At 44.1% G+C, this 16,064-nt stretch overlaps 1 protein-coding gene across 2 annotated transcripts in view; it reads left to right on the top strand.

Annotated features, from left to right (window-relative positions):
- Positions 1-10,986, top strand: part of LOC126293609 (epidermal growth factor-like protein) — a 90,455-nt gene extending 79,469 nt beyond the window's left edge. For both annotated transcript variants that reach the window (XM_049986893.1, XM_049986894.1), the window contains exons 2-3: positions 807-926; positions 10,595-10,986. In XM_049986893.1, coding sequence (XP_049842850.1) covers positions 807-926; positions 10,595-10,778 — 304 coding nt within the window. In that variant the 3' untranslated portion in view covers positions 10,779-10,986. The remainder of the gene's footprint in view (positions 1-806; positions 927-10,594) is intronic.
- Positions 10,987-16,064: the final 5,078 nt, after the last annotated feature.

Here is a 16,064-nt window from a genome sequence, read left to right as displayed (position 1 = left end):
AAACATCCCCCAGGCTGTGGCTAAGCTATGTCTGCACAATATCCTTTCTTTCAGGGGTGCTAGTTCTGCAACTTTCGCAGGAGAGCTTCTGTGAAGTTTCGAAGGAAAGAGTCGAGGTACTGGCAGATGGAAAGAAGTGAGGACGGGGGGTGAGTCGTGCTTGGGTAGCTCAGACTGTAGAGCACTTACTCGCGAAAGCAAAGGTCCCGTGTTCGAGTCTCAGTCCTGCAAACAGTTTTAATCTGCCGGGAAGTTTCATTTATGGGACACAATGGAGAGGTCAGTTGGTACAGAAAATCCTGCACCGGCAACACTTCCGCAGTTGTGGATGGCTAAATATGCAGCCTAGCTCAGTGTTTTTGCAGGGAACTTCCAGCGACTTGCTGAGTCGATGCCACGGCGATCTCCTGCACTGTGCCTGAATGATATGAGGAAGTATCCCGTAACTTCTGTCGCCTCAGTGTATAGTAGACTGTATCAGAGTCCGTAGATCTAAGTTAGATGCACTCGCATGATAAGGCTAAAATCTCCAGTGTTTGCTGCCAACTTACATTTCGCGGAAAGACAAGGGAGATTGTGGCTCGTACAGAGGCATACAGGCAGTCATTTTTCCCTCGTTCTGTTTGCGAGTGGAGCAGGGAGAGAAGATGCTAGTCGTGGTACGAGATACCCTCCGCCACGCACCGTATGGTGGACTGCGGAGAATGTATGGAGATGTAGATGTAGACCCTTACGACAAGTTGTACATGGAGTACAGCAGCAGCATCGAGGCGTGACTGAGTGTGTTGTCTACTTCTCCACCACAGGCAGCTGAAGCAGCCGCCGCCAACGGATGACCTGCTCAAGTGCAAGCCCTGGTGCCCTCCTGGTTGTCCACGAGGACGGTGCGTTCGCCACAACACGTGCAGCTGCGGCCGGGGTTACAAGTGAGTACCATTCGGACACTACTGCTACTACACATTACACGAGCTAAAATAATGTTTTCAGTGTCGATAATTACCTACTTATTTAGCTACTAGCTGTACCCTGCCACGCTTTGGTGTGACTCAGACTGCACAAATGGGAATGAAAGAATACACTCCTGGAAATGGAAAAAAGAACACATTGACACCGGTGTGTCATACCCACCATACTTGCTCCGGACACTGCGAGAGGGCTGTACAAGCAATGATCACACGCACGGCACAGCGGACACACCAGGAACCGCGGTGTTGGCCGTCGAATGGCGCTAGCTGCGCAGCATTTGTGCACCGCCGCCGTCAGTGTCAGCCAGTTTGCCGTGGCATACGGAGCTCCATCGCAGTCTTTAACACTGGTAGCATACCGCGACAGCGTGGACGTGAACCGTATGTGCAGTTGACGGACTTTGAGCGAGGGCGTATAGTGGGCATGCGGGAGGCCGGGTGGACGTACCGCCGAATTGCTCAACACGGGGGCGTGAGGTCTCCACAGTACATCGATGTTGTCGCCAGTGGTCGGCGGAAGGTGCACGTGCCCGTCGACCTGAGACCGGACCGCAGCGACGCACGGATGCACGCCAAGACCGTAGGATCCTACGCAGTGCCGTAGGGGACCGCACCGCCACTTCCCAGCAAATTAGGGACACTGTTGCTCCTGGTGTGTCGGCGAGGACCATTCGCAACCGTCTCCATGAAGCTGGGCTACGGTCCCGCACACCGTTAGGCCGTCTTCCGCTCACGCCCCAACATCGTGCAGCCCGCCTCCAGTGGTGTCGTGACAGGCGTGAATGGAGGGACGAATGGAGACGTGTCGTCTTCAGCGATGAGAGTCGCTTCTGCCTTGGTGCCAATGATGGTCGTATGCGTGTTTGGCGCCGTGCAGGTGAGCGCCACAATCAGGACTGCATACGACCGAGGCACACAGGGCCAACACCCGGCATCATGGTGTGGGGAGCGATCTCCTACACTGGCCGTACACCTCTGGTGACCGTCGAGGGGACACTGAATAGTGCACGGTACATCCAAACCGTCATCGAACCCATCGTTCTACCATTCCTAGACCGGCAAGGGAACTTGCTGTTCCAACACGACAATGCACGTCCGCATGTATCCCGTGCCACCCAACGTGCTCTAGAAGGTGTAAGTCAACTACCCTGGCCAGCAAGATCTCCGGATCTGTCCCCCATTGAGCATGTTTGGGACTGGATGAAGCGTCGTCTCACGCGATCTGCACGTCCAGCACGAACGCTGGTCCAACTGAGGCGCCAGGTGGAAATGGCATGGTAAGCCGTTCCACAGGACTACATCCAGCATCTCTACGATCGTCTCCATGGGAGAATAGCAGCCTGCATTGCTGCGAAAGGTGGATATACACTGTACTATTGCCGACATTGTGCATGCTCTGTTGCCTGTGTCTATGTGCCTGTGGTTGTCAGTGTGATCATGTGATGTATCTGACCCCAGGAATGTGTCAATAAAGTTTCCCCTTCCTGGGACAATGAATTCACGGTGTTCTTATTTCAATTTCCAGGAGTGTAGAAAAATCACTCGTTTGCAGTATGTATGGGAATCCTTCTTTCCCCTGTCTCTGTCTCCTCCTACTCCACCTCTCTATCCAAACTACCCCTCTGCGACGGGCCGGTAAATATTGAATAAGAAGTGCGGTTGCAGCGCTTTCACACGAAATATGCATATACAAATGTTGGTTAAAAATGTTATTGCAAATTTTGGCTCTCACGTAAGTCTCGGGGAATGATTTCCGCACTTCGTGCATTAGTACACTTCCACACCCGCACATTATAGTTTTTGAATTAATTATTCACTCAGACATAAGTACAGTTTAAACTAGGGAACAACAATTAGGCAGTCATTATACTAAAATCAGTTTTTGACGACACAGTTCAATCACCATTTATTGGCGTTGTCCTTTTCTTTCACACAATGAAATTAGCAGTGGTGAGACTATTTTACTTTAATGATAATTTGACTCGGAGCCCCCAATAGCAGTAATGTAGGCTGGTATAAACTCTAATTACTCAATTCGAACAGAACCACAAGTACCACTGTCCCCTTTGTTCTAACAATTTTGGCGCGAAATCACAGTTCGCCACATGTTCACTTACGACGATGTATACCTCGTAAATCGTACTCACACAAATAATCATAGCGTTCCAGTTCACCAAATACATGCTTGCACACTTGCACTCTTAAACAATACTCTTTGTCGAAATAAATCGGCGCAAAAAGAATTCTCAATCGGGGCTTGCTCGCCACCCACCTTCCAAAACGACTGACCAACGACTGACCCCCTGGCCAAGATGGCCGCTCGCTTACATAGGCTCGGACGTCAACCCCATCTCCCCCCCCCCCCCCCTCTCCCTTTGTTATGCAAGTACCAATCTCACCAATTAAGGCTACAAATTTTGATACATACATCCCTCGACAGAAATAAGTACACCATCGGAACAGCGCTAAAAAGTACATCTTATTTACCACATTACGTTAATTTCTAGGATTACTCTATCGCCCATATATCAAGCTTCGCCACTTAACGCAAATTTGTTTGTTGACATCTGTGCTACAAAGTTTTAATATAGAACTACGTATAGCACCGTTTATTAGATGTAATCTATAACGATCTACACATTGTGCTGCTCGAAATCTTCATATTCATAATAATTAATTAATTATGGGCGATAAATGTTAATAATAATTTGCAATGAAAACCATTGCAAGTTAAGTATATAAGTTACCTAGCTCAAAATACGTGTGATGCCACCCAAAATATTATGTAGTGCCATTCTTAACGTCATGAATTTTCTATTGAATTTCATAAACAGTTTTCCCTCAATTATTTATGAATTTTATATTGTGACTACGGCACTCGATCCGTTATGACGAAACGTTTTTAATGAGTGCTCGCTGATTCCTGTAAGTTGTTGTTTACGTATTCGTGATATTAACCGATTTTGAGATTCGTGTAACTTCTGCGTCTCGTGACTTGAAATAAAGATCGATCTTTCAGAAGGTGCATATTGCTGACCACAGTCCACTGCCGCATCCCTCTACACCGTAAGTTACACAGTTTTCGAGTAATGCGCGGCCAAACAATGCCCCAAGCTGCGGGCCACGTGGCCGCCCGGCGACAGAGACATCACACCGACCGTTGCAAATATCGCGCTCCATGTAGCGCGCTCCCTCTCCGTAAAGCAATGCTTGCATACTAGAAATATTCATCTAGCAATGGGAGTTTGTACCGTCACACCTCCCGAAGGTCATCATCTCCACCACTCTACCTCTCTCCATCCGCTCCTGGTCCCTTTCTCTCCCCTTCTCAGTCCATCACCTCTTTCTCTCTCTCCATCTCCTCCCTCTCCCTCTCTCTCTCTCTCTCTCTCTCTCTCTCTCTCTCTCTCTCTATCTCCTCCTTGCCGTTTTCTATGTCCATTTTCCCCCACACTCACGTTCACCTCCTCTTCCTCTTCTCTCTGACCGCAAACCATACTTACCATTATAGCAAATTCATATTCTGAAGTACTTTTCTAATCACAAACCAATAAGCCGTTACACAACTCTGTATTACATACAGTGTGATTCACGAAGATATCCAAATACTTTAATATGTTATTCTACAAGAAAAACTAAAGAGAAAAGTTCATATAAACATAGGTTCGCAAATGTTTGGTTACAGAGCAACGGCTAATAAAAGATTTTTGCCTGAAATTTAGCAACTCCTCTAATATGAAGCCATCGCAAAACTATAGGAGGTTAAAGCAAAGCACGATCTCAATATAATTTGTTATTGGTTTGGTGAATCTAATAAAATATGTACCAGAAACGTATCTGCAATAGTTTACCAGAACATCCAGAGAAGCAAAGATTATTATACGAGTAAGTTTGTTTACGTTCCATTAAGAGTATAGAAACGTCTATGTCATTCTTGGCAATCGCCACTGAATTTGTTTCAGTTGTTTCCTAACCTTGAACAGAGTTAGTTTTCTGTATTCAGTGAAAGAACACAATAGCAACAGTGCATTTAAATGTTACCACGTATTAACTGTAGTGGTTTGCAGATTATTTATGAAACAGGGATGGCTTTCAAATTTAAGACAGGGGAATACGCCGATATGGTGTTTATTTATGGCAAATGTGAAGGTAATACTAGGGCTGCAGTTAACGAATATCGCGTACCTTATCCAACTCAGAATGCATTAGTGGAGTATTTCGAATGTTACATGGGACTGGTTCTCTACATACCAAAATCAGTACGACCGCTCGATATGTGAAGACGATGATGAGGATATTATGGATGCTGTTCAACTTAGAGCAACAACCACAACAACAGCAACAACAAAGTAAATGGAAATGGTGCATTAACATAGTACAATTTTGCGATGGATCGTATTAGCCAACTTGCTAAATTTCAGGCAAAATCTTTTATTAGCTATAACTTCGTAACTAAACATTTGCGGACCTATGTTTATATGAACTGTTTTCTATAGTTTTACTTTTAGAATAACATGTGAACGTATTTGCATATCTTGGTGAAGAACCCTATACATATAGTCTAAATGTGTCTACGCCTTTGTCACAATAAGGTGTAAAAATTTGAGGAAAATCGGATAGGTAGATTTTGAGGTTTTTGGTAACAATGTTTTGCCATTATATACCATATTTATACAGATGTGTATTATTTGCATTAAAGATATGTTTATTAAAGAATTAGGACCCTAAAAAAAGCGTCCATACGAAAATTCAACGTCACATCAAAGTTTCAAAGCAATCGGCGAAGAGCTTTCGGAAATTAACGATTTTGAACAAACCAGCATTCACATTTTTTGACACATACCAGACGCCGTTCCAGTAAGTATATAAAAACATTAGAGTATTCGAATGCAGTGCTGTGTCAGAATTTCAAAGCAATCCATAAAGAACTTTCGGAGATTTCAGACTCTAAAGAAACAAACATCTACGACTCATATAAAAATTGTAAATGTTTCTAATCCCAAATCTTCGAAAGATTCCGTATCAATGCTTTGAAATTTTCACACAGCGTTGCACTGGAGTACGCATCTGTTACTGTATATCTGTTTTTACTATAAGTAATACAACATTTCTTATAAATTTACTAATACGGAAATCTTGTTGCAAACTAAACTAGAAACACACCTGTATTAGGATGCAAAGTACTGTGAAACTTTCAAAGCAGTCGGTCAAAAATTTTCGGAGATGCACGATTTTGAATAAACGAACACTTACACTTCAGTTCATACAAAATACCGTAGTACCATGGGGAAAATCACTTACAGTTCCGGGGAATGTTAAAACACGTGAGTAAATACTGACTACACGACTTTCATTAGAAGTTGGGTTTAAGGGGAGAAACCTATGTTTATAACATATGTAGATTTAAAAAAAGCTTTTGACAGTGTTTACTGGAAAACACTCTTTAAATTTCTTGAGGTAGTAGGGCTAAAATAGAGGGAGCAAAACGTTATTTACAACTTTCATGGAAGCCAAACGCTAGTTCTGAGGGTCAAGAGGCTTGAAAGGGAAGCAGTGGTTGAGAAGAGAGTGGGACAGAGTTGTAATTTATCGCCGATGTTATTCAGTCTGTACACTGAACAAGTGGTAAAGAAATAGAAATGAAAGTTTTGAGAAGAAATTAATGTTCAGGGAGATGATAGTCTTGTGAAAAAAGAATGTGAAGTGAACATTAACGAAAGGAAAACGAGGGTACTGAAATGTACTCAAACTAAATCGGGTGATCGTGTGAAGCTGTGAGAATTACATTAGGAAATGGAACAAGGATAGCAGTACATTACGTTTTGCTATTTCGGCGGTAAAATAGCTAATGATGACCGAAGTAGAGAGGATATCAATTGTAGACAGAGAATGGCAGGGAAAGTGTTTCTGAAGAAGAGAAATTTATTAACATCGAATAAAAATTTAAGTGTTAGGATGTCGTTGCTGATGGTATTTGCCTGGAGTGTTGCCATGTACGGAAGTGAAACATCAACGATAAACAGTTTAGACAAAAAGAGAATAGAAGCTTTGGAAATGCCATGCTGCACAATAGCGTTGAAGATTAGATGGGTCGATCCAGTCACTAATGAGGAGGTACTGAATATATTTGAGGGGGGAGGTGGGGGAGGGGCAAGAAATTTGTGGCACAACCTGACCAAAAGAAGGGATTGGTTAGTAGAACACATTCTGAAGCATCAAGGGATCACCAGTTAAGTATTTGAGGGAACTGTGGAAGGTAAACATAGCAGAGGGAGACCAAGAGATGAATAAAATAAGCAAATTCAGAGGGATGTAGGTTGCAGGAGTTACTCGGAGATGAAGAGGCTTGCACAGTATAGAGTAGCATGAAGAGCTGTATCAGACCAGTCTTCAGACTGAAGACCAAAACAACAACAACAACAATATGCCCATACGATTCTTTTACATGCGAAAACTACTCCAAAGTGAAATCAAGTGTACCATCAATGCCGTCAACAACATCCATAATGCCAGGGTCTGAAGTTATTTTCATAAAACTGTCCGGCATACCCTGGAATGAGATGCATTACCTACTTTATCTCCTGTAATTTTTAGCAGCGATATTGATTTAACTATATATGAAGATAGTAACTGTTTTCGAAAGAACACACCTAGTTGGCGCGAGTAATGAGTGGATGGGCAAATATCTGTTAGGAACATTACGAATGTAGATTGTGGACAGTTGGAAATGTGGGTCTCACGGGAAGCGTGCAAGGGATAAGTCCCTGCAGTCGCGCTATTCATCTGTGCCCTCGGTGGCTCAGATGGATAGACCGTCTGCCATGTAAGCAGGAGATCCCGGGATCGAGTCCCGGTCGGAACACAGATTTTCAGCTGTCCCCATCGAGGTATATCAACAACACCTGTCGCCAGCTGAAGGTTTCAATTAATTATCATTATATTGATTTAACATTTGAACATAAAGGTATCAAGAATACTGTTAGGCCTGGCGAAGATTCTGGGAGGCCTGCAGACTTTCGCTGAATATTTACTTGTTCCTAAATACTGAATAAGGTTTCGCCTTGGTTGCTTTTACTTAACGAAGTTCCAGCGTATTACCTTTGCTGTTGAGTATGTCATGCTTTCTGTTGACTATGTTCTTTCTGTAAAGGCGATGTACTCCAAATATTCTCTTGATCTGAAAAGGATGTTTCTCATTTTGGCTTGTTGGATGACCGTAATGTATATTCCACAACATTCTGTGGCTCTCAGTTATTAATTATAACTTAATGATTGTTATATAATGCAGCCGCTAATAATTATTATATGCTTAATGTACAACATTGTTACATTAACCTCAAAATGTCCGCTTTCAGTATTTTGTGGCAAACACACAAACATCAAGGACGTTCCTCTAGATACCATCTCTGTGACAACAGCATAACTTTTTAAACAATAATATACAAGAAAATTCACTCCTCGTAATTGCCGCTTAATTACTTACGTTTCAGCTGCAGTACGAAAACAAACAGAAAATGTGACATTCTTACATGGATTTTGTTCCATACTCCAAATCATTGCCACACGGATAAAGTAACTGGTAGCTGGTTCAGACCTCTCTAGACAACAATACTTTACGGAATGGAGTTGATTCTATTGTGCAAGATGTACAGTCAGTTCCACAAGAACGTGTAGCCATAATTTGAAATTTAACGTCCGCAGAGACATGTCTGGTAGTGGTCAAGAATCTGTACTCAATGCGCTTTTGCACAGTGTATAGATAAACAGTGTGAGAGCTGAATATTTCGTTTTGTTGGTTGCAGTTTTGGCTACTTGCACTTGCTTACAGCCAATTTAAATGCTGAAAACATGTGCAATATGCATCAAAAATGCCTTCAGAGATCCGTTAAGAAGCTATTTTATCCGAACGAGGCAAACTATGTGTTTCAAGAGGATAATGATCCGTAGCCATCTCTGTACATCGTCGAAACAAGACAGTGGGGTATCCATGACGGATTGGCCTGCAATGTCTCCGGATGCAAATCTATCTAAAATGTTGGGTCGTATATTAAGAAGCAGTTTAAGGGAAAGCCAATATATACTTTGAAGCAGCTTTCATATGAAATCAGGGCGATATGGAGATCGGAGAGAATATCCAGACAATCTCGTGAAAAGCATCCCAAAACGGTGCCAAGCTATAGCAGGTATAGGCGGCGATTCGATTAACTATTAGAGATTGTACAATTGTTAATAGCATGTATTTTCATGTGAGCATATATTTATAAACTAAAGAGCCAAAGGAACTGGTACATCTCCCTAACATCGTAGAGAGACCCCGCCAGCAAACAGAAGAGCCGCAGCACGACGTGGCATGGACTCAACTAATGTCTGAAGTAGTGTTGGGGGAAACTGACACTAAGCATCCTGCAGGGCTGTCCATAAATCCGTAAGCGTACGAAGGGATGGAGATTTCTTCTGAACAGCACGTTGCAAGGCATCCCAGATATGCTCAGTAATGTTCGTGTCTGGGGAGGTTGGTGGCCAGCGGAAGTGTTTAAACTAAGAAGAATGAGTCTGGAGCCATTCCGTAGCAGTTCTGGACGTGTGGTGTGTCGCATTGTCCTGCTAGAATTACCAAAGTTCTTCAAACGCAGAATGGACACGAATGAATGCAGGTGATCAGACAGGATGCTTACGTAGGTTGTCACTTGCCAGAGTCGTATCTAGACGTATCAGACGTCCCGTATCAGTCCATCTGCACATGCCTCACATCATTACAGAGCCTCCACCAGCCTGAACAGTCCCCTGCTGACATGCAGGGTCATTGGATTCATGAGGTTGTCTCCACATCCTTGCACAAGACTGGTCCGACCAGGCAACATGTTTCCAGTCATCAACAGTCCAATGTCGGTGTTGAAGGGCGCAGGCGAGGCGTAAAGCTTTGTGTCGGGAAGTCATCATATCGATGATGTTTCGTTGAATGGTTCACACGCTGAGACTTGTTGATGGCCCAGCACTGATATCTGCAACAATTTGCGGAAGGGTTGCCCTTCTGTCACGTTAAAAGATTCTCTTCAGTCGTCGTTGGTCCCGCTCTCGCAGGATGTTTCCCGGTCAGAGGGATGTTGGAGATTTTGTGTTTTACCGGATTCCTGATATTCGCGGTATACTCATGAAATGGGGAAATTGCCAGGTCATCGCTGCCTCGGAGATGCTGTGTCCCATTGCTCGTGCGCAGACTACACCACCGCGCTCAAACTCACTTAAATCTTGATTACTTGTAGCAGCAGTGACCGACCTAACAACAGCGCCAGACCCTTGTTTATATAGGAGTTGTCGACCACAGCGCAGCATTCTGCCTGTTTACGTATCTCTGTATTTGAATATAATTTTCTTTGACGCTTCAGTGTAATATTGTACTTTATTTCATACAGATAACGGCGTACACGTTCTTGTGGAACTGACTGTATTCCATCACAGTTTGCAGCAGAGAATGAGAAATCTGAAAAATGGTAGTTGGTTCCTAACTGCATAACTATGTCCAGTTTTTGCCTTTTTTTTTCATTCGTGGAAACCTGTGCATAAGATTGCGATATGCTGAGAAATGTGTTCGTATCTTTAGTACGTGTTGCCACTGTTTCTTCTCGCAGGGACAAGAGAACGTACTTCGAGGTGAGGTCCAAGGCCCCCATCCGCTGCAAGCCGGTGTGCACCTACGGCTGCATCAACGCGGACTGCGTGGCTCCGGAGATGTGTCGCTGCTGGGCGGGGTATGGCATGATGGGGGGCATCAGCAACATGTGCTTCTGGGGTGTGATGGGCGGCGGAGACTAAACGGGGAATGTGAACTAATTCACCACTGGCTTCACGCCTTACAGCAGCAGACCATCAAGATGGTGAAAACAACAGAGGACAAGGGTCTGACATGTGTGCTTATGTGCTTTATTTCAGAACTATAGCTCAAATCACCGTCAAGCACAAACACTTTACAGTGTGACAAAACAAAACCTCTGAAATGAAGTGTAATTGAATAATTAAAGTTTACTGGCTACTTACATTGTTTTTGTTTATTCACTACCCCTCTACCCACAGCCTCACCAGCCCACACGTCTCCCCCTCCCTCTCGACCCGCACGTCTCCCCCTTCCCCCTTCCCCCCTTTCCCCCCTCCCCCCTTCCGTCCTCCTTCACCTCCTTCCTCTCCTTCACCTCCTTCCTCTCCTTCACCTCCTTTCTCTCCTTCACCTCCTTTCTCTCCTTCACCTCCTTCCTCTCCTTCACCTCCTTCCTCTCCTTCACCTCCTTCCTCTCCTTCACCTCCTTCCTCTCCTTCACCTCCTTCCTCTCCTTCACCTCCTTCCTCTCCTTCACCTCCTTCCTCTCCTTCACCTCCTTCCTCTCCTTCACCTCCTTCCTCTCCTTCCCCCCCTTCACCTCCTCACCCTCCTTCACCTCCTTCCTCTCCTTCCCCTCCTTCACCTCCTCCCCCACCTTCCCCTCCTCCCCCTCCTCCCCCCCTTCTGGCTCCCTCTCGGCACGCACAATTCCCCCCTCCCCTCTGACCCCACACATCTCCCCCTCGCTCCCTCCTCACTCTCACCATCTCCTCATCCCCCTCACACTGTAGATCTCCTTCTGTCTGTCCACCTCTGTAGCACCCTCATCCCAATGGGAACTAGCTGGTTCTTATCCACACAGCGCTTCTTCCGCGACAATAAGGGTTCTTCGTGCCAAGTTTGGTCGAAACCGATGGGGAGGTTTAGGACTTTTGGAACATGCACGGCGGCGGTGAGCTGTGCTGGCCCGGGCTTAAGCGTTGGTTTAAACTTTGACTGTTACTCTGCGTTTGGTTTCCCGCGGTTAGTGCGGTTCTGCCGTGGTTCTTCCTCTTTCTACGTGTTGCAGCAGCGGTGTGTATCGATATTCGCGCCTTGTACTATCTTTGGCCTGGTGCTCATAGTTCCCGGCTTGCCAGTGTGCGGCAGCCGGTAGGTTGGTGTGGATCAGCCAGGAAATCGCTCGGCTCAGTGGGCCGGGCCAACACCGACTCAAAGGAAGGCCTCGGCACTTGTTGGTGACGTCACGCCAGCTAGGCACAGCGAACGCCAGGTCTGCTGCAGGCACAAACGCCTGGGCGTGCTTATCACTATAAATCTCTTATTTCTGGACAAAATGTTTGGTCTTGTTTTGGATTCTGCAGTTTTATTTAGATGAAAGATTTTCTTACTATCGTAAAGCTACAAATCAAGATCATAGTTCTGTATTACTGAATCCTGTCGAAACGAACGTAGATCAACATGAGAAGATGCTTTGCCCCATTGCAAGCTTCGGAAATTTTACATTCAAGTAACTATATTTACGTGATCCATTTTGTTATCGTAACTTACCCCAACGCCCTTACAATTAACTCGTTTCTTTTATTTATTTATTTATTTATTTTTGTTTTACATCGTCACTGGAAATGTGAACTAAATTACATGTGTAAATGTCCAACTGTTGCCGGTCATTAAATTACAGTCTTTTTCAGCTAAAGGAATTCTAAACAGGAAACAAAATAGCTTCATACATCGAAAATACTGCTCACATAGGGGCCCCTGCTGTCACGTTGTCATCCTGAAGAGGGGTCTGTCAGCATGCGATTGGTTGACCTTCTTCTCACAGCGTTCTCTTGTTTGTCGTTCCCGAATGGCGTGCTGGTTCTTGACTTTACGCTGTAACGTTTGTGGTGTTTTATTTGTGTATTATTGGTGCATGAGATGATGTAGAAGGGTTAATTTTGGGCAATTGTAAAAAGCTTCTGGTGGTTCGTGTCCTAAATTTTGAATAAGAATGTGAAGTTTGTGTTGTTTCGTGATTTTTTTTTTTATTTGTCCTGAATCAGTATGTAAATGGTGGGTTGACCTAAAAAGTCTCTTATGTGTGCCTGAAATGACACAGAAAACTTTGTACTGGAGACGTTGCAGTCGGGTTAGTGCTGTGTCTGACACCGTCGAGCATACCTCTGAGCCATACAAGATGACCAGAAGTATGAGCTGGCGCCAGAGGACAAGTTTGCACTGTAAGTTAATCCGTCACCTTTCAGCAGGGGATGTAACCTGTGGATGAGTGCATTCCTTTGTTTGCTGCAGTGGTGAGATGCCTGTTCTACATTAGGTGTCGACCTATTTCAAGGTGCAAGTAAATTGAGTTTCTCCAGGTCAATTCTCTGCAGTGGTGAGTTGATGATCATGGAGCTCGATTTTGGAGGTGAAGTAGAAATAGATTGCCTGGCATTTCGTGGGGCTGATTTTTGTCTCCCATCGATTACACCAATCTGTAATCTTGTCGAGGTGGTGTTATACGTGGCGGCCCATATCGAGGAGGCTGTGACTATTTCTGTATGTGGCGGCATCATCGGCTTAGAGTCTCTCTGCCGATGTGCCTAGGAATGTCATTCATGTATATGGTCTAAAGGATGGGACCTAAAACCGAGCCTTGTGAGACTCCTGCCGCAATCTTCCGTCCCTGGTTGGACTTGTCTCCGTTCTGTATGAATAACTGTCATCCTGTAAGGAAGGAGTCAATGATCAACGTTATGTGTACTTAGCACCCTGTCCGACCTAGCTTATAAACTAGGTTATCGTGCCAGATACAGTCAAATGATTCCTCTGACACACACACACACACACACACACACACACACACACACACACACACACCATACTTACATATATACATACTAATATTAATGTACTAGTATACAATATTAAAAATGCAAAAGTATCTCTGCTACGCTTTCACGACTAAACTTGGTATGGAGATAGCTTAACTCTGAGGAAGAACTTAGGCTACTTTAGAAACTCTGTAGTACAATATTTTATGTTGATTTGTAGAATATAACGCGAAATACGGAACAAATTACTCTTTGATAAGGTTATTTACACGTTGAATTTTGTACTTCATATATCTATGAAAATAAAACGAATACAGTGCATACACAATACTCGTTTAATCCATACTTCCGTAGTAATATCAGCCACAGGCCTGTTGCATTTTAACCGCTCAGCATCACACATCTCTTATAACTTCTGACACGCATGCAATTTTGTGTCAACACTTGTTGCTCGTGTGGGTCGACCTGCTGAATCTCGATCACGTGGTTCCTAGTTCCATTCCTGCCTAGACCGGATTTTATCTGCGCTCTCTCTCTCTCTCTCTCTCTCTCTCTCTCTCTCATTTTTCTGACGTGTAAGTGCAGCCGCGGTTGACGGCTAAAATACACACCGAGCGAGGTGGCGCAGTGGACTCGCATTCGGGAGGACGACGGTTCAATCCCGTCTCCAGCCATCCTGATTTACGTTTTCCGTGAGTTCCCTAAATCGTTTCAGGCAAATGCAAGGATGGTTCCTTTGAAAGGGCACGAACGATTTCCTTCCCAATCCTTACCTAACCCGAGCTTGCGCTCCGTCTCTAATGAGCTCGTTGTCGACGGGACGTTAAACACTAAGCACCACCACCAGCTAAGATACAATGCTTCTACAGTCCTCAACGTGTTCAATCTACACATTTCCAAACTTCCATACTAATCTTCTAAACGCGGATTAACTCCGTCTGTTAAGTTTTGCGACTAACTCGCTGAAACGATTTCGTTGAAATTTGGTATGAGATAGCTTGTGCCCTTACGAAGAACGTACGCTACTTCACAAAGTGTGTAATGCATTTATTGATTGAAGGCTATTACGCAACCTAGGGAAAAACATTTAGTCCTTCATAAAACTGTTTACTATATCACTTTTGAAATTTATTACACTTACGAAAATCCTTTTATTGATTATGTGTGAAACGTAATGATTCAGTGTTATCAGAACAATGCTTACACAATAATACCGTCCTTAATCCATACTTTCACACTAATACCAATATTATTAAATGCGAAAATAACTGTCTGTTTTCCTGAACCTACTGCTGAAAAAATGGTTCAAATGACTCTAATCACTAAGGAACTTAACATCTGAGGTCATCAGTCCCCTAGACTTAGAACTACTTAAAACTAACTAACCTAAGAACATCACACACATCCATGCCCGAGGCAGGATTAGAACCTGTGACGGTAGCAGCAGCACGGTTCCGGACTGCAGCGCCTAGAACCGCTCGGCGACAACGGCTGGCATACCACTGAACAATTCCGATCAAATGTGGTATGGATCATAGACTACTTCAGGAAGTTGTAGTATCTTTCTTACTATTGTAAGTAGGCTGTAGGCTGTTTAGGTTTCTTTCATTGGTAACGCCACGTAGCGCTCTGTATGAAAATCATTGGCTGTGCTTTGTGCAGTCTGTTGCTGGTTGCATTATTGTTTGCTATTGTAGTGTTGGGCAGTTGGCTGTTAACAGCGCGTAGCGTTGCGCAGTTGGAGGTGAGGAGAGAGATGGCGGAGTTTTGAGAGCGGATGATCTGGACGTGTGTCCATCAGAGAGAGTAAAATTGTAAGACTAGATGTCCTGAACTGATAAATATATTATGACTTCTGAACACTGTTAAAAAGGTAAATACATTGTTTGTCCTCTATCAAAATCTTTCTTTTGCTAACTATGCATATCAGTAGTTAGTGCCTTTAGTAGTTTGAATCTTTTATTTAGCTGGCAGAAGCGGCGCTCGCTGTATTGCAGTAGTTAGAGTAACGAAGATTTTTGTGAGGTAAGTCATTCGTGAAAGGTATAGGTTATTGTTAGTCAGGGCCATTCTTTTGTGGAGATTTTTGAAAGTCAGAAAAATATTCTGTGTCAGTTTAGTGTTGATCAGAATAGGTAAAGGACGAAATGTCTGAGTATGTTCAGTTCTGCTCAGCTGTTTGAAAATCAAATTAAGTAAGAGGTTTATCAACACAGTAATTCATTAATTTTTCTAAGGGGACGTTTCACTATTATTAACATTTTTAAATATGATATACGCGAGTGATATGCAGGCGACACTTGCACGACGAGGCAACATGTCTCCAGTCATCAACAGTCCAATGTCGGTGTTGGCGGGCGCAGGCGAGGCGTAAAGCTTTGTGTCGTGCAGTCATCAAGGGTACACGAGTGGGCCTTCGGCTCCGAAAGTCCATGTCAATGATGTTTCGTTGAATGGTTCGCACGCTGG

The sequence above is a fragment of the Schistocerca gregaria genome, chromosome 10, assembly GCF_023897955.1.
Source record: "Schistocerca gregaria isolate iqSchGreg1 chromosome 10, iqSchGreg1.2, whole genome shotgun sequence".
NCBI classification, from domain to species: Eukaryota; Metazoa; Arthropoda; class Insecta; order Orthoptera; family Acrididae; genus Schistocerca; species Schistocerca gregaria.
Note: the sequence above shows the minus strand (reverse complement) of the source record. Positions and strands in the feature narration are given on the sequence as shown.